This window comes from Sus scrofa, chromosome 5 (assembly GCF_054392235.1).
Source record: "Sus scrofa isolate SSC_HxYL_T2T_F1_AM1 chromosome 5, Sscrofa_HxYL_maternal_Yorkshire_Landrace_v2.0, whole genome shotgun sequence".
NCBI classification, from domain to species: domain Eukaryota; kingdom Metazoa; phylum Chordata; class Mammalia; order Artiodactyla; family Suidae; genus Sus; species Sus scrofa.
In genome coordinates this window covers 64,381,831-64,407,812 of record NC_139387.1, presented here as the reverse complement: position 1 = coordinate 64,407,812, position 25,982 = coordinate 64,381,831, and the positions used below count along the sequence as shown (strand labels likewise).

The window sequence follows — 25,982 nt, the reverse complement described above, 5'->3', positions numbered from 1 at the left end:
AGTTTCGTGTAAAGAGCAAAGGTACAGAGAGACAAATGTAATGTGTGAGAAGACTATTAATAATTGAGAATTACCAGATAAAGGGAACAATAAATCCTGGCAGAAAGTTGTGCTGGGGCAAGGTTGCAGGGAGCCTTATACACTAAGTGTAGGAGCTTCAATTTTGTTTTGTAGGTGATGGGAAGCCATTGAAGGATCTTAAGCAGGAGAGAAACAATGCTTGATTCAGCCCAGGTGCTTATGGAAATCCAAGAGATTCTTATCGGCAGAGGGATATACAAATTTCTAGCTTAGGAGAAACTTCTATATAAAATTATTTAATAAAATAAATTGAGGCTCTCTACCATGCCTATTCTGAAAGCTCATTGCCCACTGCACTGCACCAGCACAGGAGAGCAGAACTCTTCCTGACAATGGAAACACCTCCTGTGCTGTGCTCTGCCCCGACCTCCTCTGAGCAAACCCATGAATGGGAACCATGCAGCTACTTATTTGTTGGAAGGAAGAAAGCAAAGATGTTCTCAGTCAGATCATACAATTCTTTTATTCTGATTCCCTTGTGCTGTTTACAGTGTCTCCCAGAAAGGCAGAACCCCAGTTAGCAGGAAATGTGATTAAGGACCTTCACTGAGCCAGCAGCAACCACAGAAAAATCCAGGGGTGGGAATGAGATCCTGGAACCCAATGCAAAGGACTGCTAGTGATAGCTTGCCCATTTCCTGGCTACTAGTTGCTTGAATGGGAATAAAAGAGGGAAAAAGTAAATGATCTTAGGTTGGGACCAAGAACTTCGGAAATCTGGCCATGACAGGGGATCGGAAGGGTGGGGCAGGATGAAAGCCCAGGTTTGAAGAAGCATCTTGTGCAGGGGTGGGAGGAGGTTGCACGGTGGGGGACAGTGTAGAGGAGGACGCAGCAATAACGAAGGTGGGAACGTAGGGAGGGGAGTGCTGGGGAAGGGGCCCTGCCGCGATGGTGAGGCAGGGAGGGATGGGGCAGTGGGCGGCGACCATGACTGTGGGCTCTTCCGATGGCAAGTGTGAGGGGAAGGGATGGGCAGAGGTGCTCATTCCGTCCAGTCCTTCTTAATGGACAGGTTCCACTCCCAGGTAAGGTGGTCGTGCTTGTCATCATCGGTAAAGAAGGACTTGTTGTGGTAGGTGCCTCGGGCCAGCATGCCCTTGGGGGCCTCTTCGGTTGGAGTCAGAAATTCATACTCCTCTGGTCGAGGCCCGTAGCTGCCAACCATGAATGTTGCTTTATCCACTGGAAGAAAGAAAAGTTCCTGAGGGTGAAAGTCTGATAGAGGGAAAACAAACACTGCAAATAGGAGAGCTTGGAGCACGGCATATAGTGTGATCAAAGCCAAGAGAAATAGTTCCCAAGCCTGGTTACACATCAGTTTTACCTGGGGCAACATTTTTTTTCCCCTTAAAAACATATTTAAATAAAAAAAAATCGGAGTGCCTCTTCACACAGTATCCTTTGACCTACTTCCAAAGATCATGGTTAGTAATTTGCTATGGGTCCCAAGAATCAGTGTCTTTAAAATACATCCCAGCTGATTCTGAGTATCAAGAAGCTGGGGAATCAGGGCCCTAAACTGATGGGGGATCAGATTCTTTTTATGAAGATGTAGCAGATTATACCATAAAAATAACCCAGGTGGTCAAATGGTACAGACTTCCAGCTATAAGATAGGTAAGTCCTGGGGGTGTCACCAACAGCCTAGTGATGACAGTTAACAATACTCTGTTGTATATTTGAAAGTTGCTGAGAGAGTTGCTCTTAAATGTTCACATCACAAGAAAAAAAAAACTTTAACTATGTGGTGTGATGGCTGGTAACTAAACTTATCACTGTGATCATTTCGCAGTATATACATATATCAAATCATTATGCCGTATGACTAATACAATGTGATATGTCAGTTACATCTCAATTAAAAAAGATACTAAGTGAAATAAGCCAGAAAGAAAAAGACAAACACCACAAGTGGAATCTGAAATATGGCACAGATGATCCTACCTACAAAATAGAAACCGATCACAGCCAAGGAAAGTAGACTTGTGGTTCCCGGATGGAAGGAAGAGGGACTGGGATGGATGGGCAGTTTGGGGGTTTTGGATGCAAACCCTTATGTTTGGAATGGATGGGCAATGGGGCTCTACTGTACAGCACAGGGAACTGTGTGTGATTGGGTCACTGCTGTACAACAAAAATTCAAGAAACATTGTAAATCAACTATACTTTAATAAGAAAAACAAGAACAAAACAAAACAATAATAATAAAAAAAAAATCCTCGAACTAGTTGAGAGTTCTGGTGTCAGCTCTGCAACTACCGAATAATTTTGGAGCCTCAGTTTCCTTTCTATAGACTGAACTTCAAGAATCTTCTTTCTACAAACTACCATTCTATGAACATATCTATTGGGGGAGGTAAGGTAACAACTGGTGATCAGAATGAAGAGAATTCATGGATGGAATAATTAGATGAAAAGGGAAATCAATAATCTGACTATAAAATTATAATTTTAATATCTAAATATATAATTATGATTAGATTACAATAATTAGAAGAAAAGGGGAAAACAATAATATGGTTAAAAGAAAAGTGAAGTACTGGGACAGGTGGTGAGAGTAGCCAACCAAAGTTATTAGTAGGTGAGTAACTGGGATATATATTAAGAAAAGTAGGGATTAGAAAGTAGGGATTAGAAACTCAAGGTAGGCAGGCAGGTGACATTTAGTTGGCTGTTATTTTGAGTAAGTTTGGAGGAACCTGTACAGACACATAATTGACCTCTTCCCTAAGAGAGGCAATCCAGTCTTTACGCCCAAAGGAAAATAAGAAACTGAGCTGTTTTTTCATGAGACGAGGTGTTGGAAAGGCCAGTGGAGATCTTTCAGGTTAGCAGTCTTCTGTGGGATTTGAGTAATTGAGGTTCTCTGTGTCATGCAAATTGATCCGTGTCTTCCCTAGCCCCCATTTATTGATTTGGCTGAACTGACCCATACATTACTATTTCACACCTCTGGGGGGCGCTGTTTCACACCTTCAGATAAAAGGGAACCATAAAAGTGCTTCCATCAGCTTTCCACCTTTCCCTTCTCCCTGCCCCTGTTGATGCAAGAGGACAGGTTCCCAGGACATGATGTACCATTTAGGTATAACTTGTCAAGGACAACTGCAGGTTAAGTAATGTGATATTATTTCTTTCAGTAGGAAAGCTTTTCTCAATCTAGAAAGAGTACTTTTTTTTGCCTGTTTCTTTGTTTAGGAAATTGAGTCCTGCCCCCTACCACTCCACCCACATGCTGCTACCACCTCCCATTGGATAGCTCTCTCTCATCTTGGACTTCTCTGACACTGGGGTTTTATGCATGTAAACTGCATTTTTTTTTTTTTTTTTTGGCAGTGGTATGCAGGGACTAGATGTGGGATCTCAGTTCCCAGACTAAAGATCGAACCTAGCCCACAGCGGTGAAAACGCTAAATCCCAATGACTGGGTCACCAGGGAACTCCCTGAACTACATTTTTTAAATTTTAAGAGTACATTTATGTACTTTGATTCAAACTTATCTTGGTTATTCTCCCCCTTTATAAGTAATAAAGTTGAATTCCAGAAGCTGAATGTTGAAGGTTTGCCGAATGCAGACCTTGCCGTTAATATGCAGGTTAGAGGTCTCTGCATGCCTCTCCTAGGCTGTGTCCACAGCCTTCCTCAGATTCTTAAATGAACCTAACACTAAAAATTGCTAATAACCAGAAGTCTGTCAGTGAGAAGCAGAGTTTGGGACAGTAGCAAGTATGGACAATTTACCTTTCACTCCAGTCCGGTAGGTGTGTTGAACATATTTCAGGCCTGACACAATATCCTTGTTTACCTGCGGGTGGGAAGGATCCAAGCAATTCAGATTAAAGCGGCTCTTTCATTTTTGCACATCTTTCCTGCTGATCCTACCTAGCTGAGCCTTCTCTGAGGATGAAAGGACTCAAGATTTAGTTCGGAATAAGTGTTATTATTATTATTACTATATATATATATATATATATATATATATATATTTTGCCTTTTTTAAGGGTGCACCCACAGCATATGGAAGTTCCTAGTATAGGGGTCGAATTGGCTTTACAGCTGCCAGCTTACGCCACAGTCACAGCAAAGTGGGATCTGATCCGAGTCTGCAACCTACATCACAGCTCACGACAATGCTGGGTCATTAACCCACACTGAGCGAGGCCAAAAATCAAACTTGCATCATCATGGATACTAGTTGGATTTGTTTCTGCTGCACTACAATGGGAACTCCAGAATAAGTGTTATTATCATTCAGCAGGGAGGCAGAAGTTGGAGAGAGGAAGTCTCAAGACTCAACATTGCCAATCTGGTTTTAATCATCAAATACTGGGATTTTTTGGTTGGGGGAGGGGCTGGTTAATTAAAGGGCTGTCTCAATATTCTCCATTATATTTTTCTTTCTTCAGTGTTCCGAAGAATGGTCTTGAGCTCCCCCTCCTCGATGCAACTGGCCGGAAGACCATCCTTGTCTTAGGAAAGGTTACAAAGGTACCATTGGAAATTACCACGTAAATATCCCCAAATCCTAACCTCAGAAATGATCCACCTAGCATATGAAAAACAAACCAGGAGAAAAGCTGTAATGGAAAATTAGGTCTAGAAGATGGTTTTGCCTGTAATGTAACTGTGATTGGAGTCTAGAGGTGAGCAGATGGGTCACACAAAAACATCCCTCCCATATATAAATAATGGGTGGACTCCATTTGCCTCTGACAAGTATTTTGTCATGTTCAGATGTTGTCTGAGGACTTGCCACTTTCCCAAGCCTTTCAAAGAACGTTCACTAAAGAAGAACAAAAATACAGACACCCAAGCACTTTGTTTTTCCATGATTCACTTTACCCAGGACTGAACTGGGTTGGCCATTAATTTTATACCATGGTCATGTTTATACAGACAAATTAAAGTGGACATGGCACCATTAGCTGGATGGCTTGGTTCATTGTTCGCCAATGTAAAAATTACAGCATCTTCCAATAGTTTCTCCGAACAATAATTAGGGCTCCCATTTTATTTTGGACAGAATAATTAAAGCAATCTGTCACTGCTGCATTTTGTTTTGCTGGCAATGAGGTAGCAGAGCAGTGAATACTGCCAGCTGAGGTTCTAGACGTGTCACTCAGGAAAAGTCTGTAGCAAAAACCTATCAAAGGCTGGAGGAATGAAAACAGCTTCATTGAAGAAACTGATAAAATGAAATCTAAACTTTCTAATTACTCTGACTTGCACATGTGGGTCATGGAAGTAGGAAAAAAATGACTGCATCTTTCTAGAAGTCCCTGAGCTTGTCCCCTGGGCCCAGTAGGAGTTGGAGTCTGGTGGGAAAAAGACCAAAAAACAGGAGTGGTGGTAGATTAGTAATAAGGACTTCACAACCAAGAGACCCCTGTTTTTCTCCTGTTTCACAGAGGGTCCATTTAATATGAGTATGGTTGAGATGGACAAAGAAAAGTGTGAATATTCCTAGTTATTCTCTTCCTCTGTCTGCACATCCCTCCTGTTTGGCTCTTGCACCCCAGGAGGAAGAAGCCTTGGGAATGTGAATAAAAGAGCTGTGGACATCATATATCCCACATCTCCTTGGGAGGCAGAAGGAATAAGGGGATAAATTAAGAGGACCGTCCCAATTTTTGGAGAGGGTTAAGTTTGTGGGGAGAAAGAGAAGAACATTGAGAACAGCTAAGTGACATAACGAAAGAGGATTCTAGGACATGTTGCTGCTGTTATGAATGTAAACTTCCTCAGCCTTTTTTTTTTTTTTTTTTTTTTTTTTTGGTCTTTTTAGGGCTGCACCCACGGCAGGCATATGGAGGTTTCCAGGCTAGGGGTCGAATTGGAGCTGTAGCCACTGGCCTATGCGACAGTCACAGCAACACCACATCAGAGCTGTGTCCGAGACCTACACCACAGCTCACCACAATGCTGAAGCCTTAACCCACTGAGCAAGGAAAGGGATCGAACCAGCATCCTCATGGAAACTAGTCAGATTCATTTCCGCTACACCACAAAGGGAACTCCTCTTGGCCATTTTTCAAGAGACATCAGTTCAGATTTAACTTGCTTTTCAAGTAACATATTTTCAATTTTGAACTGGTGTTTCTTCTCTCCACATTGGGACAGGCCACAGGGTGGGTCAACTTTATGTGAGTGATCTTTCCATTAGAGACAAGGCAAAACCTCGGAAGTGGATGGGATTTAACTCCCCCTCCACCCCCGATGTGCCCTTAACCTCCATCACCTTCATGTGTAACTTCTGACCCATGCCCTGGCCTTCCCACCCATGGCAGAAGCACATGCTCCAGACCTTTCCCATTTAGTCACACTGAAAGTTACCAGCTATGTTTCATTTGATAAATACTGTCTTATAAAATGGACAAATTGAAGTCATGGCATTAATGTTTGTTTGTTTTGTTTTTGTTTTGTCTTTTCTAGAGCTGCACCCATGGCATATGGAGGTGCCCAGGCCAGGGGGTCCAATCAGAGCTGTAGCCGAGATCCTACTCCCCAGCCACAGCAGTGAGGGATCTGAGCCATGTCTGCGACCTACACACAGCTCATGGCAATGCCAGATCTTAACCCACTGAGCGAGGCCAGGGATCGAACCTGCAACCTCATGGTTCCTTGTTGGATTCGTTAACCACTGAGCCACCACGGGAACTCAAAAGCCATGGCATTAATGATTAAAAAATGGACTGATGAGAAATCCATTTGAGTCATATTAGGATACAGTGCCTTTCCAAACTCTCAGGTACTTTGGTAAGAAATACAGGAAACCAGAGCTCAGTGTCTATTGTAGAGTAGGCATCAACAAATATTTTCAGAAGGAAATTATTTTGAGGCATGTTTGTATATGGTGGGGAAGGACTTTCCTTCAACCCTGAATCATATCCTGCACTTTAGGGTGAGAGAAGGGCTGATGTGCAAACAAAGAGGGCAGATGGGGTGTTTTTTGGTGGAGCCCAGGCCCTGGAGGAAGAGACTGAGTGGGAGTGAGGGGCAACCGAAGTACATACAAGCAGTTAAGAGCAAACGGTGAATTTCTAACCCATTTGTTTTCAGAGGCAAGCTTGCTTTTCTCCTTGATTTTGGCTGCTCGTTGGGATGTGGGCATGTTCGTTCCACGTCGGTTTATCTCCTATTTAGTGTTGCTCGTACTTGTTTACTGGCTCCACAACTAAATGGTAATTTCCAGATACTTACTAAGGACCACACTGCCTGGATTTACATATCATGGAGCAATGAGAGCTGAGGCTCTATCTGTTCTTTTTTTTCTTTCCCTATTCATTCATTCATTCACTTATCTCTTTCTCAATTAAAAGTCACTAAATAGCTACCGTTTACAAAGTTTGGTGTGAAACATTGCAAAGAAGGGATTAGAACCTCTCCCTGTGTCAAGGTGCCTAGGCGGAATAGGGGAGAAACAACTCAAATGGTGCCATACATAGCAATGTGTGCCTTGTGGATGGGAGAATTAGGTCACAGGAGAGAGATCCTGTTGGCTTAAGTGATCAATAGAGAGTTCAAGGGGAGGATTCCGGTTGGGAAAAGGCGTGGAGCAAAGGTGAGTCTTTTTTTTTTTTTTTGTCTCTTTGCCATTTCTTGGGCCGCTCCCGCAGCATATGGAGGTTCGCAAGCTAGGGGTCCAATCAGAGCTGTAGCCACTGGCCTACACCAGAGCCACAGCAATGTGGGATCTGAGCCGAGTCTGCGACCTACACCACAGCTCACGGCAATGCTGGATCCTTAACCCACTGAGTGAGGACAGTGATCGAACCTGCAACCTCATGGTTCCTAGTCGGATTCGCTAACCACTGAGCCACGACGGGAACTCCAAAGGTGAGTCTTAATAGGGCAGAGCTCAAAATTGGGGAGAGAACAGTCCAGGTCCAAGGGCAAAAAAGAATCACACAAAAAACATGACAACAAGGGAGAACCCGACTAGGATCCATGAGAACGATGGTTCAATCCCTGGCCTTGCTCAGTGGATTAAGGATCTGGCCTTGCCGTGAGCTGTGGTATAGGTTGCAGATGTGGCTCAGATCTGGCGTGTTGCTGTGGCTGTGGTGTAGGCCCAGCTACAGCTCTGATTGGATTCCTAGCCTGGGAACCTCCATATGCCTCGGATGCGGCCCTAAAAAGAAAGAAAAAAAACAACAACAAGATGATGCAGGAAATTAGATTTCTCTTTCCTCTGATTAAAGGAAGGATTTAAACTTTATGAAAACATACAGGGTCAAATACTTACTTTGAAGTGAATTTTGACTCTATATTCGACCCCCTCCTTCAGCACAAAAGTTTCTTTTTTGAGGGCTTCCAGATCCCCTGTAGAAGTAGAGAGAGAAAGAGACAGCTCTTCTCAGAAGAAGCTTCACAAGGAGATGAGTGAAGTTTAAGCTCCAGAGCCATTTGCTGGCCCCTCGGAGCACCATGGTCCATATGGCCCTTGAGTAAGAGTGTTTGAGATTAGTTGCTACACAAACACACATTTGAGGAGTTCCTGTCGCTGCTCAGTGGAAACGAACCTGACTACCATCCAAGAGGATACAGGTTCTGATCCCTGGCCTTGCTTAGTGGGTTAAGGGTCCACCATTGCCAGGAGCTGTGGTGTAGGTCGCAGATGCTGTGGCTGTGGTGTAGGCCGGCAGCTACAGCTCTGATTCGACCCCTAGCCTGGGAAACTCCATATGCCTCTGGTGAGGCCCTAAAAAGACAACAAACAAACAAACAAACAAACAAACACACAAACACACACACGTTTGAAATGCCTGAAATCTTACAGCTAGAAATGAAAGACATATGACTGAGCTTTTCCCCACATTTGACTGCAACCCTAAGAATATGCAAGATATTGTGATTAAAGACTGCCCCCACCCCTCAAACAGAGACATATAAGGAAAAACGTTGTATAAGAGTAACAGCTTACTCAGTTTTTATAGGTTTGTTAACCTTTATGATGTTTTCTAGCTTTTAATAGTGGTCTCCTTTGGTTCCCTTTTTTTTTAATTTAATTTTATTTTATTTTCCCACTGTACAGCAAGGGGATCAAGTTATCCTTACATGTATACATTACATTTTTTCCCCACCCTTTGTTCTGTTGCAACATGAGTATCTAGACAAAGTTCTCAATGCTACTCAGCAGGATCTGCTTGTAAATCTATTCTAAGTTGTGTCTGATAAGCCCAAGCTCCCGATCCCTCCCACTCCCTCCCCCTCCCATCAGGCAGCCACAAGTCTTTTTTCCAAGTGGTTCCCTTTTTATCTTTCTAAGTAAATAATTACGTTGGTATTTAATTTCGCTTTTGGGTTTGCAAGTTCATGTCATTTTTCTTAAGGAAAGTCCCTGAAGTGATAAAAGCTTTAGGCTCTGTAACACTGAGATCTGCCCCTCATTGCTGTTCCCTGGTTAGAGAGGTGATTTTTCTCTGTTCCTCTCCCAATGTGACCCTGTGTAATTTGACATTTGGAGTGACTGTGTGTGTGTGTGTTTTGTACATGTCTATGTAGATGCTTCAAACACAGAGCTGGTACCAACATGCTATGTAATTACCTGGGATTCATCTCAACAGCTTTTTTTTTTTTTGTCTTTTTTAGGGCTACACCTGCAGCATAGGGAAGTTCCCAGGCTAGGAGTGGAATTCTCTGCCACAGCCATAGCAATGTGGGATCCAAGCTGAGTCTGCGACCTATACTGCAGCTCATGGCAACGCCAGATCCTTAACCCACTGAGTGAGGCCTGGGATCGAACCCACATCTTCATGGATACCAGCCAGGTTCTTTACCATTGAGCCACAATGGGAACTCAATAGCTTTTTTTGTGTGTGACAGAAAATGAAATTTGTATTTCTTACTGCTGGGACAAGGGACAGAGACCAAGCATTTCTGGCAATTTCATCCAGCCCTTCTGAACAGAACAGATTTCCTTAGTGCTAATTCAGACCTGACCATGCAAAATGATAACGACATGCAATTTCACACAGGAAGAGGTCCAAGAGCACCGTGAGAGAGAGGGAGGGAGTTCTCTCCTGGAGAAATGCTAGAATGTGGGGGTGGTTGAGTTTGTGAGCCTGAACTAGTGATTTCAGTTGAACAGGAAGTATGTCTTCTCAGCCTCCAATTTCCTCCCTGTGACAAAAAGCCCGTATAAGGTAAAGCATGGCTGCATCCTGTGAGAGCAGAACCAACTCACTGTCAAGCCTGCTGTTCTAGAGTCACGCTTTGCTCTGTCTCATGGGTCCAGTTTTTGAATCTGGTAATAATGTTTTCTTTTTTCACTAAAAACCTGCCTTTGAGGCTTCCAACCTCTAGCTCAGTGGCTCTTTTCTCATCCCTTTCCGTTGCCCATTTCTCCCTCAACAGCCACATTCTCAGCCTTTCCTTATTCTCCTCCAGACCTATGTCTCAGGAGAGAACTTGACCCTTGTCACAAGAAAGTGAAAGAGAATAACATCTTAACTTGCCCATCTTTTGTGGCAGAATTTGCTTCTCTAAAAGAATCAGAGCTTTAAGCTAAACTAATAAGCATTTAACAGTGGAATTCCTGGCATTCCTCAGGAGGTCTTAGACTGCTTCTTGCCTTCAGGTAAGTTCTATAGCTGATATAAGATCAATATTTTTGGAGTTCCCATCATGGTTCAGTGGTTAACAAATCCAACTATGAACCATGAGGTTGCGGGTTCGATCCCTGGCCTCACTCAGTGGGTTAAAGATCTAGCATTGCTGTGGCTGTGGTGTAGGCCGGTGGCTACAGCTCCAATTGGACCGCTAGCCTGGAACCTTCATGTGCCATAGAAGCGGCCCAAGAAATGGCAAAAAAAAAAAAAAAATCAATATTTTCTCTGGTGTTTAGATTGTATAAATATTACAATATCAGAGGCACACAGCTTGCTCTTTAGTATTTCCATCAGCAGTCTTTTTACATGAATGATCAGTTTTCTGCTATCATGTGATGATAAAAATCTGAAGGAAATATGATTCAAGTACTTATGCCAGCTCATTTTTCCGTGAAATAGAGACAGAGGTTGGGCTTTTCATTAAGCACGATAAATATTGTGTACTCTGAGAGCAATGACCTGTGAACCAGTCCCAAGAGAACTTATTAGAAATCACCTTACTGGGGTTTGCTTTTGTGGGGACAGGGGACAAAGGCCAAATTTTCCCAGTGATACCATTAGGCCCCGCTGAACAGAACAGATGTGTCCACTTACCCGTGAGGTCCATGGTGATCGGTCCTGGGGCACTTTCACAAACCAGGGTGAGGCGGGTGACAGTGACATTGGGGGCCGAAGGGTCTGCAGGGTTCAAAAGGGAATGTGAGCACAGAGAAGAGGCATATACACTGTGTGTGTGTGTGTGTGTGTGTGCGCGCGCGCGCGCGCACCCATTTCAAATAGAATAGAGAGAGATAAAAGGAAAAGGGACATCTCTGTCTGGAGAAGAAATAGAAAAGGAAGTGGCAGATTCACCATGCTTGATCTTAGTGATTTTTGTTAATTCCAGTGATGCTATTTCTGCTTCCAGGGCTTGTAGGTCCATTTTAATCATCAATAGCAAACATTGCCTGAGTGGTTATGGGTAAGGTACTCCGATGGTTGAGCATGGCCCATGCATATCTTTAGGCCATGTCTTAGTCTGCCATTGTGTATGTGGAAGAGATGGATGGTTAAGTACAAGTGAGAAGGAGAAAGAGAAGAAAGAGAGAGAATGAGAGATATCATGAAGAAAATACAATTCTGAGTGGTAGTATGCAATGCTTTTTTTTTTTTTACTTTTTTTTACTTTTTATGCATCCATTGTATGCATAAATTCCCAGGCTAGAAGTGGTGACAACACTGGGTCTTACCCCACTGAGCCACCAGAGAACTCCTGGTTTGAAATTCTTTCTAAATCCTCACTATGTGTTGTTATTTTTGTCTCTTTCAATGGCAACTTGCACCTTATCTCCAAAGTACACTTAATTATCCAGTCCCTAACTTGATCCAGCACATAGAGATTGTATCTCACTCAGTTAACCCTGGAAGCACTTGGTACCCTGTCCTTTGCACCTGCTCCTGAATAGCTGAAATACATGCCTCGTTTGTGCCGCTCTGCCCGCCCCACATCTCCAAACACACACACACCTGCTACTACAGGACCGTCCCCCAGGAGCGTTTTCTTGTACTTAGTTAGACTTTCATCATCTTTGTCCATCTCTTGCAGCTCCTTCAGGGACTTCTGAGGTGGAGGCTTATAATTGAGCTTGCCATCTAGCTCATCGTCGTCCTCCTCCAGGTGTGGTTCTGGGTCCTTTTCAGTCATTTTGATCTAGAGAGAGAGAGGGAGCGAGATAATATGATGATCTATTAGGCTGTCGATGGATAAGAACAATATTTATGGGTCTGCTGTTAGCATTATCTCTGCCCTAATGAACTTCTCTAATTGTCAGTGACTTTCCAGGAAAATTTCCCCTAATTCAGCCTCATTCCCATTCATGAAATAAGAATATAATGTTTCCAGTCTTTTCTCTGATATGCCTATATTTTCCTGTACTGGGATGAGTCTCTCCTGTTCATTGAAGAAATCTGACAAAAAACAAAAACAAAAACAAACTCATTTGTGAAGTCTGTAATACAAGTGAAAAAACACAGCACAAGCACAAACTGTTCTGAACACTCAATGAATGGCCCCAGTTCATAGAGTTACAGAGATGGTCACAGTTCTTCAAATCCAGCCAGCCTTGCCAGCGTCAAAGCTCTCAGCATCCTGGTTATGACGGTTTCAAGTGCTTGCTAAAGAGAGTTAGCTTTCTCACATTCATTGAATCTTTCCCTGAACCCCTGCAAGGGCTCAAAGGCAACTCATGAGAAGTTGTGGGCTTCTATGATACCTGCCTGAGTATCTGAATTGTTTCTGTCCAACACTGCCAATAATTCCTTGAGGGCAGGTGCTAAGTTATGTGTTTCCTTTGAATCTCCCCAAACACTTGAATGGTTCAGCCATTTTCTAAGCATTCATTGATTGACTTACTAGGCTTCATCTATAAAGATCTTCTGTTCTTTTGAAATGACACAAAATAGCAAAGGACTCTAAATTCCTCCAAATTGTAACTATGTCTTTAGTACCCTTCCATTTAGCTCCACTTCCTTTTTTTAGTATGTCCCTCCATCTCCAGGTTTCCTGTGACCTCACCTGGGCATTCCTTGGGGTCTGTCTTCTTTATTATCTGCATTTCTTTGTTTTGTGTTAAAACATCAAGGAAAGAGCTACTAGAATTATTCACAATTAAGTGTTTTGTTTTGTTTTTTTCTTTTCGTTTCGGCTGCTCCTGTAGCATATGGAATTTCCCAGGCCAGGGATCAAACCTGTGCCGTAGCAGTGATAATGCCAGTTCCTGGTTCCTTAACCCACTGAACCACCAGGGAACTCCAAATTATTCACACTTAAGTGTTGATGACTGAATAATAGATTTAAAAATTCTTCCTCTTAGGGCATGTATAGTCAGAGCTTTTCAGAGGTGAAATGAACCTTTTCAGAGCTGTTATGTTCCTACCCTTCCTTTAATCCTTGAGAAAATTGAAACCCAGAGGTTGAGAGAATTGCCCAAGTTCACGTAGCTGGATGAGATGCAGTGTCCTAAGAGAGAGGAAGAATCTCTCCTGGAAGAATTTCAGGCCCTGTGGCAAGTAGCAGGGAAGCTATTTTTGGGGGAAACAAGGGAGATATTTGGCCAAGGAGATAATTTCCTCACTTCCCTTTTTTCTACTCTGAGGGTAACTCTCTTTCCTGCCTTGGGAAAATGCTTCATTGCTCTTAAGTGGCAGAACTCTAAGACAACATCTATCATATCTCATCCTGTGTGACTCTGCAAACCTCTCTAAAGTCCCCTGAGAGTGAAGCTATCTCTGGCTGAAATCAGTTGTGGTTTTGAGTTTCATGTCACTATTATTGGCAACGGGAAGAAAAATAATTTGGAAGTGACGCCAAATGAAAGCAATTTTAACAGAAAAAAAGAAAAGGCAAAGAAAGGCTATCTCTTGGCTCATCCATTGTCTTCCAGCAAAATAACAAGCCAAACACTATGAGCCTTGACCAGCTCTGAAAACAGCATTGCAATGCCCAGGTCCACTTCCTGTGCAGGAAGGAAGAAAGTGGGCCTGTTCCCAAGGCAACTCTTGCTTCAGCTGAAGAACCAGCCCTCTGGGAGCTGAGCCTCCAGAGAACAGCACAATAAACAGTGACTAACTCAACTCATATTCCAAACCACACTCAGGGAGTGAATGAACTGCTTGGAAAGACAAAGAAGGATGCAGTGGGTGGAGATTGTAGGTGGTGGTTCGTTTAAGGACAGCCATTAAGTAACAGATAAAGAGTAACACAGATGAGACTAATCAGATGAGACAGGTTCTCCTCTGGTGACACCCAGGAGCCTGACCAGATACCCAGAGTAGAGGTTATGTAAGAAACCAACCAGACAGGGCATCAGGAAAGCTATCTACAGATGAAGACATCTCAGCTCCTATGGACAATCCTTTCTGGAATGGGTTGTTTGGTTCTAACAAGTCATGTGCTTGAAGTCTGACTATGAGATGATGACATCACATCCAGCCACTAAGTACCTCAAGGAATTACAATAACCTGCAGGGAATTGTGATTCCATATCCTCAAATCTCAAATTTGAAAGGAGAGAGAGAGAGAGAGGAGGGGGAAGGTTTGGTCTGGAATACCATTTGCTAACTTCTAACAGTATGTGATCATTGGCAAGTCAATTTATCTGTCTTCTAGATCTTAATGCTTTCATTAGTAAATCTGAAGTCATTTATAAATTTCCTTGGTTCATTGCAAACAGATACAAGAATTGGTGTATACAAATGAGCCACAAATTTATTTAAAGACATCAAAGAGTGGAGGATAAGGTGGGATTACTGTATCTTCTAGAGGAGGAAATCCGGGACCACATGGAAAAAATTTTATCTCACTATGTAGCATAAGAAAACCCATCGTGGCTCAGTGGTTAACGAATCCAATTAGCAACCATGAGGTTGTGCATTTGATCCCTGGCCTTGCTCAGTGGGTTAAGGATCTGGTGTTGCCATGAGCTGTGGTGTAGGTCGCAGACATGGCTTGGATCTGGCTTTGCTGTGCTGTGGCGTAGGCCGGCAGCTACAGCTCTGATTGGACCCCTAGCCTGGGAACCTCCCTATGCCGCAGGAGGTTCTAGGAGTGGCCCTAGAAAAGGCAAAAAGACAAAAAAAAAAAAAAAAAAAAAAAAGAAAGAAAGAAAAAGAGATATGAAGTCAAATGAGCCCAAATCAGCTTACTCTAGAAAGCTTATTGGAAAAAGATAAAAATGTCATAATATGGCAATAAAGAGCCAGAAAGCACTTCTCAGGGAAAGCCTTTTTAAAAGCAAAATTAAGGTCACAAATATTTGAAGTGCTACAAAAGACACTTTACTTCAGTACGCACTGATGTTTAAGTTACCCTCCAAAGTGGAGAAAATTTGGAGGCTGAGCAATCTAGCCATACAACCTGGCTGGGTTGATGGATGGTTCTTTATCTTTCTGGAGATTGTAAGTCTCTTTAAAAATCTGCTAAGAGCCATGCATGGTCCTTATAAAAGGAAGAATGGGATAAGCCCATGACATTGTGCATTCAATACAGGTGTTCTTGGGCCCCTGAAGTTCTTCAGAGACTTTATTGGAGTCCAACGTTAGGAGCCTGACTTTGTCACTTTTGGAAACATGAAGCAGACTGCTGAGTGTCAAAAAGGAAGCTTGCTTCTCTCTGAGGCTGGGCCTGGCCAAGGACACAACTCGACCTCAAGCCAAGGATCCTGTCTGTGAACCTGAAACACGGGATATGTAGAAGGAGGAGGAGATACTGGGTAACATCTGGAGCTGGGGGAGCAGGACCACCAAGCCTGGCAGAAGAGCAACAGGGCACAGCGAGCAGCTTTTAGGAGAAAAGTTCTGTGTCAATCTACTTGATTCTGCATCATCATCTCCTCGCTGCACTAGACCTCACCATGCATGGTTTTTCTGCTGGCTTTGCTGCTCACTAGCTGAGACCCGGCTACCCCACCCCGGGCCAAATGTTCCAACCCCTGTGATCTTCCTTTCCACTTGGGAAGTGAGGGGTTAGGGCAGACCCCTAAGCACCTCTAGGTGCTTTCCTTTTCTAAGGCCTCTGCCTGCACGTTTTTTCCCGACCTGTAGTCAGGTGTCAGCTAAGTTGCTGTTTGGTTACCTTATGTCATCTGTATAAATGAGAAACTCTCTCTGTTTTATTATTTCACATTTAGGTGATTTTCCCAAAGATGCTGCATTTTTGATTTCACAGTTCATCTCTGGGGCACTTCAGAGTCTCTCAAAGCCCCAGCCATAACTTGTCTATAGAGCTTGGTCACGATTTCCCAAACCACATGTGTGTACGTTTAACCGCAAATATCCTTTTTCTATTAATCCTCCCATTGGATAGGCGCTTGCTGGGGTGAGACCAGGCATTTTATGGAACGTCCAGACTCTTTTCTAATCTCATGGTCTAAAGAATAGCAGGTCTTATTATTGATGTTAGTAATTCTAAAAGTTATATACAGTGCTAAATGCTGTCATATGGATAATCTCATTGAGTCCTACAGCCTTAAGGACCAGACCTTATCATCATTCTCTTCTGCAGATCAGGAGACTATAGCTGAAGTGAATAACAGCCCGAGAAGACCTGTTAGGTAAGCGTTGGAATGACTCTCGGAGCTTGGGTGGTCTGACCTTAGGCACTCCGCTCCGTTGCTCTAGCTGTCCTTATTAAGAAGTAACAATGAAATTAGAGAGCTCGCTGGTCATCTTGGGAATCTCCCCTGGGGGTGCACAGGCAGAGGTAAATGCTTCTTTGCAAAACTCTGCAGGGAGGATTTTAGCAAGTAAGGGAAGTGTCACCTAAAGAGGGTTTTGGTGCAACTTGGCCAGAGTCTCCTTGCGCAAGTCGCTGAACCTCCGCCCTAGTTCTGTCCTCGGCAAAATGAAATCATTGCATTGAAAGATCGCTGAGGCCTCTTTTAATTCAATGACTCTAATGCTCCTAGATGTAAAAAAGCCTGTGAATGGAGAAAGGGAAAGAGGAAGTGGAGGTGAGGTCCGGGTGAACCCAGCTCATCAGAATAGAACATGCTGGTTGGGCTGGTCTCTTTTTCCTCTGCAGCTCACCCCCTGGTCCATCAAGAGGAGGGTTATTTTCTTTGTTTGCTTCTTTGTATGTTGTTGATGACTGGTTCTTTCCACAGTAAAAGAGAAATGGGGAATTTTCAGTTATATATTTAACAAGATTAGTGTGGACTCTGTCAGGCCCCAAGGCATGTCTGCTTTTTTTTTTTTTTTTTTCTTCTTTATAATGTGCTTACCACTCTAGTTATCTCCATTTCCTGCTTCACAGATGCCTACACAGGTGAATTTTCACAGTGAACCGTCACACCCCCATGTTTGCTGTTCATTAAAACCCTGTCAAGCATTAGACAGGCTGAGGCAGGAACTTAATCTTCTCAGGCTCAATTAAAATGTCATATTAAATTAGGTTGGGGCCTCATGGCATGAGTATGAGCTGACACAGATTGGGCTTTTCTCTTTTTCAAATTCAGTGAAATTTTCAAGATGCTGAAAGTGAAATGCCCTTAACTATTTACCCATCTCAGGCTAGAGCATACTTGTCTGGCTCATTAATGCAGTTTCAAATAAGTTGAAAGCAAAGAAAGATAACATTCTTGAATTTAGATGACGCAAATCACCTGGTTAACTCATAGGAAGGAATTTATACCTCCTGGAAATTGAGCATTGGGTCCAATGGACCAGAGATGCAAAATGTGTATCCGCAATTGACGATGAGTGGGTACAGTCAAAACAGGACTTAAGGGAGTTAATTTTGCGGAGCCCAAGTTTTTACACCAGTCGAGTGGGAACAATGATCTTTTTTTATGGAGTTGAAATGTTGGAGAAAACATGAGACATTCTAGGACTATCCTGGCTAAGAGTAAGTGTTCAATAACTACATTTACCCATCCTTGCTGCCCTTCTCTGTGACACTGCCTGTTTTTCTCTACTTCCAGCTTCATCTGGGTATCTGACCGCCAGCAGTGAGGCTCTCCTTTGGATCTGCAGTGTTGACAAGGTCCCCTCCTGCCTTCTTAAAAATAGGCTTGTTTCTTTGAGAGGTAAGGAAGAAACGAGACGTTCTGGGAATTGCAAGGATTGTTTATGGACTGAATCAGCCTTAAAATGGCCGTCTTATATGTCTTTAAAAAGCTTCCTCATGAGCAATTTAATTTTAGATTCTATTTTTTGCTCCCTTTCCTAAGGGAAGCCAGAGGTCACCCGGTGAATGACGGGAAAGGGTAGGACACGCAGGCACAGCTAATGCAGAGAATGCCCTCTGGCTCTAGAGCAAAGGACAGTGGCGATGCAATTCATGGCCCAACATTGCCGGATCATATGTTTGGGTGCCCAGGCTGGGAGTATTAGATAGAAGAGGTAGAGTTGACGGTGGGGGAGAGAGAGGAATGTGGAAGTACCAGGAGCAGGGGATTTCCATCAGAGAAGTACCTATGCCAGCATCAGCATTTGGTCGCCCCTGACAACTTCACTTCCCGATGGCCAGGACATGCCTGCTTTCCCCCATTCTGGGGTCCATAGCTCTACAGCACATTGTAGAGAGCTGGGCCAGCTCCCAAGTCACACTGACATTTCAGAGCTAGTCAAGGAGGAGGATTTGGGTCTGCTTTGTGCAGATTATATTTGGTGAGTCAGTTCATTTGGGGAAGCCAAGCTTACCCCTGGGGACACCAGAAGCTGCCTTGGTTCTGGATTCCTTTGTGAGGTGTCACTACTCCCTAGTGACCCAAAGGCATCGGCGCTTCCTGGGCCCCTCAGAGCTGCTCTCTGCCACCTCAGCCCCACCACCACATCTGAAACTGCAGCTGGCTGAGGGGAACAGACCCAGTGCCCGACGGGGAAGTCTTGTCACAGACAATAAACATTAAGATCAATCCAGAGGGGGAATGCAGATTCCTAGAAGCAGAATTCTTTAGCATTTCCCTTTGGTGAGAAAAAGGATGCATTATTTCTCTCCTGAGCATTCACAGTGCAGTTGAGCCTCCATTGATACCGAGGGTTGGAAACTCAGAGCATCCGTGGATTTTGGTACCAAGGAGGAAGAGGGTGGTCCTGGAACCAATGCCCCATGGACACCCAGATTCACATGCAAAAAGAGAGAGAACTCAATGGATGGATTAAGCTTTTCTGAGTGTTTACTGTGTGAAGTCACTGCACTAGGTACTTTCACAGATAGTCATTTTAAATAATCCTCCCAGAAAATTGCATTAAGGCAGCCATTTGGCGGCAAAAGGCTACACTGCAATTACTTAATCCATCGACAGAGGTTTTAAATTAAGCACAAAAAGTTAGACAGACATGGAGACAGTTTTTTATGAGCACAAGTGGTGAGCGAATATCAACCCCTCTGAGAAAACCCAAGTGAATTTTTGCCAACTCAGGCTGAGGAAAACAGGGTGTGTGAAAACCTGAGAGGGACTCAGGAATTGTTCACTGAACAGAGAAATGCTGACGTTTCAGGAGCAATATAAGACTCATCTCTGGGGGACCCAGTATGGATTCTATTTTTCTTTTTAGGGCAGAACCTGTGGCATATGGAGGTTCCCAGGCTAGAGGTTGAATCAGAGATGCAACTGCGACCTACACCACAGCCACAGCAACCCCAGATCTGAGCAGGGCCAGGGATTGAACCTGTGTCTTCATAGATACCAATTGGGTTCTTAACCCTCTAAGCCATGGTGGGAACTCTTAGTATGGATTCTAACCAGGGTCCTGGGTGATAATAGCATTGACTCAAGAATAAGAATGTTGGAGTTCCCGTCGTGGCGCAGTGGTTAACGAATCTGACTAGGAACCATGAGGTTGTGAGTTCAGTCCCTGGCCTTGCTCAGTGGGTTAAGGATCCGGCATTGCCGTGAGCTGTGGTGTAGGTCACAGACTCAGCTCAGATCCCGTGCTGCTGTGGCTCTGGCATAGGTCAGTGGCTACAGCTCCAATTGGACCCCTAGCCTGGGAACCTCCATATGCTGTGGAAGCGGTCCTAGAAAAGGGAAAAAGACCCCCCCCCCCAAAAAGAATAAGGATGTTGAGAATGTGGGATTAAAGAAAATTTCTTCATGGGGACATTTCCCCAAATGTCCTCCTAAGACATTGCAGCTACAGTTTCTTCTTTTGCACCAGTGTGTGACTTTAGTCATTTAACACTTGTTGAGCCTCTTTGTCCTCCCTGTGTCCTCTCAGAATTCAAATGCATATCTAAGGCCAGGCCTGACGCATAGGAGGCCCTCCTCATAAACTGGTACTCTTTCCCTATCTGATTAATTTTTACCCATTGAAAACAGAATCTTGATATCATTCGGAGCATCCTTCCTGAGGGACAAACTCATGCTCTCCCAGATAAGGAAGGACCAGATTCCAGTGCCTGGAAGATGCCAGCCTTTGCTTGCCTGTAACCTGGTTATTCTACACATGCAGGATCTGTGCAGCACAGACTGAGAATCAACTATTCTCTTAGAATTCCACCCATCTCACAAAAGAATAAGATGGTTTGGGTCATAGCTGGACTTGGGAAGGATCTATCCTTATAAATGCAATGAAACAAAGCAGAGGCAAAGATGGACGGTGGCAGCCTGTGACTGAAGCCCGTGGGGCCAGCCCAGACCTCTTGGTTTCCCTTGCTTGATCATTCTTGCACTGAGGATGCAACATGCTGACCCTGAATTCAGGGGTTCCTGGTTGCTATGGGAAGGGGAAGCTCTGGGACCTCCAGGTGAGAGTGCCCTGGAACAGCTCAGAGTTTATCAGACCCAAGCCACAAGTCACCTGAGGTCCAGAATTTAATTACAGACTTTGTTTGTAAAACATGCTGCCTGGGACACCCTCTAAAAAGGAAGCAAGTATTTCAGGTGATACCTAAAGCACTTCTTAGGGTGGCTAAATTCAGACCCTGATATCTTTTTTGAGGGCTGCACCCTCAGCTTATGGAAGTTCCCTGCACCATAGCAGTGACCACGTCAGATCCTTAACCCACTGCACCACAGGGGAACTCCTAGACCCTGATATTTTGACAGCCCACTGACTGGGTAGCCTAGCTGGGCCACTTGGATTTTTCTAAAACTCAAATTATTCAGTGTCTTCTGTGTTTGCTTTCAGTTCTCTCAGATGTAAAGAGCTAGTCTCTGGCAACAACCTAGCACTTACATTTCTGCCCACGTAGCACTGCCTGAATGTAATACCTGGCTTTTGTTTGTGGTAGAAACGCTATCCCTGTACTGGCTGGTGAATAAACAGCAATGCACTCCGCCCTACTTCCCCCAGGATGCTTAAATCCCACAACACCCTAAGGGAGGCTTTCATGATGACTTTCTCTCCTATCACCAGCAAATTCTTCAGTGAAAAACAGTTTAATGTTTGACAACTTTAAACAATTTTTTCCCCTTTTCAACCAGTCTCTTCAAGTCGGCTTCAAAACAGGAAACCACACATCTCCACCCAGCACTAACCCACCATCCACCAACGCGCTTGGTATCAGTTTGGATCTTTTTTGCTTCAGTGTTTGGCCAGGTTCCAGCTCCGACCTTGCAGGAAACAGTCCAGACACTGCCAGTGGTTCCATTCATAGTCCTGCTCCAGGACATCCAGGACTGGTCCACTGGGCAGCAGGGCAGAGCCTCCCTCACCCGGCAGTCTCCCTTGAGTCATTGCTGCCCTTCCCTGCTCTGACTTCCCCCTTCTCTGCAGCTTCCTCCGTCCTCTCTTACTGTAAAATTTCTTTAAAAGAGGCACAGACCCTCTCAAAAGATAAACTGCGGAGGGCCATGGCCTGGGGTAGAGATTTCTGCCATCTCTCCGTATTCACCTGTAGCCACCCCCACCCCGAAGGTATTTCAACTTACATTCAGTGGTTCACGTCTCCGTCCTGGGTGCTTCTGCCTCTCAAGGCTGACTTCTGAGCACTGGCAGTTAGAACAGGAAGGAAGTTGTGAGAAAAGAAAAAAAAAAAAAAAATGTTTTAAATCTACCCGAAGAGGAAACCCGGGGCTGTCTCAAATCCTGTTCCTTTGCTCTGCGTATCTCTTGATCAGCCAAGCCTGAGCAGCATTCTTGACAATTAATGGCACATATGAGGGCCTGACCACCCTGGGAGCCCAGATAGGCCTGGATGTTCAGACAAGGGTCTGGAGCCCATAGCCGTGAGTGCTGTGAATAATTGTGTGCATATGTCTAAAAATCAAGTCATTTCAGTGCATAAGCTTCTGAGGAAAGCAGTCTAAAACCAGTAGCAGAAAATTCACAGAGGCCTTACTTTCTATCACTAGCTTCTGTTCCTATGGGGCCTCTGCCAGTTTCCTTATCAGCCAGATATGTTGAAAGTCTGCTGGCAGTGTATACAGGCAGGGTGCTAAGAAATTATGAATTTTAACTACATGTATTTGGCCTTAAATTATAGCATTTGTCCTCCAACAGATTTTTAGAGCTTTGTTGGTCACAATTTCAAGATGTAGCTTGTATTGCAGCACAAACCATCAAATGATATTTATTGTAGTGTTCATGAATTTTTCTTTTAAATTAAAAAAAAAGCCAAAGCACTGTTTTGATTAAACCTAGGAATGCAGATTACAAAATAAAGTAAAACTTCATTAATTCATAGTCTTCTCACAACTTGCTATAATTTAACACGTGCTAAAATTGACTTCATATCATATTTGAGGAAATGTTTTGTGAAGTAATTTAAATGGGAACAAGCTGCAGAGGCCACATTGAAATCATTGGAGGGAACAGTTTTTAAAGCACACGAGGCCACAGTTCTGCTCTGCATTTCCATAGCTGCTGCCAGTAACAAATGCTTGTTTACACTAATATTTCAATATTCGGTATCTATATTGTTAAAATATGTTCAGAGCCAACAAATGATGCAAAATATTTGGAGGAACTAACATGTATTTTGTTGTCGTTTAACTGTAGTGCATTTTGTTCACTTCATTTTATAAACTGATGCCACCAGCTCAATCTTAACCTTAGTTAATGGCACCGAAATCATCAAGGAGATGGTCCTTTGGCTGGAGAAAAGGGATTCATCCAGGAAAATTTAAAAAGGAAAATAGTGTAGAATTAAAATTAGTAAAAGCATTGAAAACCTTATTTAGTAAATACATTTCAAAATGATGTGGATAGAAGAAAGCCCTCGTAACAAAGTATCGGACTGTATTATAAATAAAAGCAAATATTAATTTACACAGAAGATAGTAAACTTTGTAGTTCAGAACTCTCAAGAGAGGATATTTCTTCTTTCAATAACATTGGTTGAGCACATAATTCCTCCAGGTGCTGTGCTAGACACTGCATCTAGATACATTTCATACAAATAGATGATATTTAGATAAAGCAGTAGACAACAGACGTGATCTCAAAATCTCTAATCTCTTGTGGAATTTATGTTCTCAGGGAGACAGACAATTCAGAAACTTAGGTAGAGTTACCATACCATCTAGCAATCCCATTCTTGGATATATATCTGGAAAAGAAGAAAATTATAATTTGAGAAGATACATGCACCCCAATGTTCGTAGCAGCACTATTTACGAAAACATAGAAACAACCTAAATGCCCATTTATAGATAAGTGGCTAAAGGGGTTGTGGTATTTATATATATATAAATAAGTACATTTAAATATAAGTAAATAAATATTTAAAACAGTATATAAATAAATATATATACAAAACAGTAGAATATTACTCAGCCATAAAAAGGATGGGATAATGCCCTTTGTAGCAACATGGATGGACCTGAGATTATCATACTAAGTGAAGTAAGTCCGACAGATTCCCCCTTCTAGCCCATGCTGACAATGATGTGCTGTGTACCAAGGCTCCCATCTCCATATCTGTGCTCCCACCCATGCAAGGAAATAGCTGTCATGGCAGTAAGATGCTCTTACTCTAAGGACCTGAACCCTGTAGTGCCAAGTGAAATCAATACAACTGGGAAATAGAAACGTGAATTTCCAGAAAAATGATGAGTTTTCTTTGTTGATATAGGGGTACTTACAGGTAAATTCTAGGCAAACCTTCCATGATACCTTCACCATGAGCTTGAAAAAGTGACAAAGGAGGCAGACTGATAAAATTTCCCCTTTCTGCACAGACAAATTTATTGGAAGCTATAAGTATGGACAGCAGAATCTTAGGGAAGATTTTCTGCCGTTAGAGCTATTCATTCTGCAACATGTGCTTGAGGCTCAAACAATACCTGGGATGGAAGGTGTTGCTGCAGTCCAGGTAGATATCCTGGTTCTGTCTCTTCCTCCCCCTGTATCCTTAGAACAACGTTTTTTTGTTTGTTTGTTTGTTTGGTCTTTTTGCCATTTCTTGGGCCGCTCCCGCGGCATATGGAGGTTCCCAGGCTAGGGGTCAAATCGGAGCTGCAGCCGCCAGCCTACACCACGTGGGATCCGAGCTGCGTCTGCAACCTACAGCACAGCTCACGGCAATGCCGGATCGTCAACCCACTGAGCAAGGGCAGGGATTGAACCCACAACCTCATGGTTCCTAGTTGGATTCGTCAACTACTGCGCCACGACGGGAATTCCAGGACAATATTTTAACTTCTCTGAGCCTTAGTTTTCCCCTCTGTAAAAGGGGGATGCTATCAGTCTTCAGCTTTGCTGGCAGTATTGGAAATAATGTGTGAGAAATGACACAGCAGAGTCCCTACTCAGTAAGTGCTCAATAAATGGTCCAGGCTAAGAGAATCATCACCACCGCCATCATTTCCCCATCACATTTTAACACTTATTTCTGCAGAACAAATATTAAAATAACTGGAAAGCAGTCGTTTACACCTCAGTGCTTATAATTAGCCTGCATGAATACCCAAGATAACCTCTTCCTTCTTTGAACTTTTCTACCACCGCTGATCCAAAAGAAGTGTGTCATTTTTTCTGAATCCCTAGAGTGTGCACTGTTTATATAACATAATTCTATATTTTAGTAAACAAGGCTGTGTATTATCTAGTGATTATTTTATGAATGTTGATCTTATTTCTCCACCCAAATTTAAACTGCATGAAGAATGGTCTGTGTTTTACACACCCTGTAAGTCTTTGGAATGCCCAGTGTAAGACTTGACCAAATCATGCCAGAGTTCTTTGGTAGAAGTGTATCTATTTAAACTAGACAGAAATGCCTACCTTCTGCTTCCCACGCATCTCTTCCCTATGGTGAGAATATTGCCTTGGGGAGGGATGAATATGGGGATGATCACCTGTCTGCAGGGGTCATTGAGACCAACCTTGCTTTTTCTTTTGTTCTTTTATATATAAGATTTCACAGTCTTGGCATGAAAGGCTTGCTTGCTTTTCTTTCTTTCTTTCTTCTTCTTTTTTTTTTTTTTTGGTCTTTTTTATCTTTTTTAGGGCCACACCTGCAACATATGGAGGTTCCCAGGCTAGGGGTTGAATCCAAGCTGTAGCCGCTGGCCTACACCACAAAGGCTCATTTCTTAATTCAACAAACCCTTAATCATTCCCAGTGACATGCCAGGACCTGTGCCCAGGTGCAGAGATAAACAAGACACAGTCTTAGACCTCGAGTTGTCAATGATGTAATGGGGTGCAGGGGAGACAGAAGTAAACAAATATAAAACTTTCTGTGGGGAGATCCCATTGTGGCTCAGTGGTTAACGAATCCGACTAGGAACCATGAGGTTGTGGGTTTGATCCCTGGCCTGGCTCAGTGGGTTAAGGATCCAGCATTGCTGTGAGCTGTGGTGTAGGTTGCAGACGCGGCTCAGATCCCGAGTTGCTGTGGCTCTGGTGTAGGCCGGTGG

At 43.4% G+C, this 25,982-nt stretch overlaps 2 protein-coding genes across 2 annotated transcripts in view; one reads left to right on the top strand and one right to left on the bottom strand.

Annotated features, from left to right (window-relative positions):
* Positions 1-518: 518 nt before the first annotated feature.
* ARHGDIB (Rho GDP dissociation inhibitor beta) lies at positions 519-22,133 on the bottom strand. Its single transcript, NM_001244240.1, is given in 6 exon segments — positions 519-1,266; positions 3,827-3,890; positions 8,331-8,407; positions 11,290-11,373; positions 12,202-12,385; positions 22,050-22,133. Coding segments are annotated over 5 exon segments (603 nt in total). The 5' UTR covers positions 12,380-12,385; positions 22,050-22,133; the 3' UTR covers positions 519-1,066.
* The window catches only part of PDE6H (phosphodiesterase 6H), a 26,451-nt gene continuing 17,204 nt past the window's right edge, over positions 16,736-25,982 (top strand). Inside the window, 2 exon segments of the mRNA NM_001244244.2 lie at positions 16,736-16,784; positions 18,153-18,257. The gene's annotated coding sequence lies outside the window, so the exon portion shown is untranslated.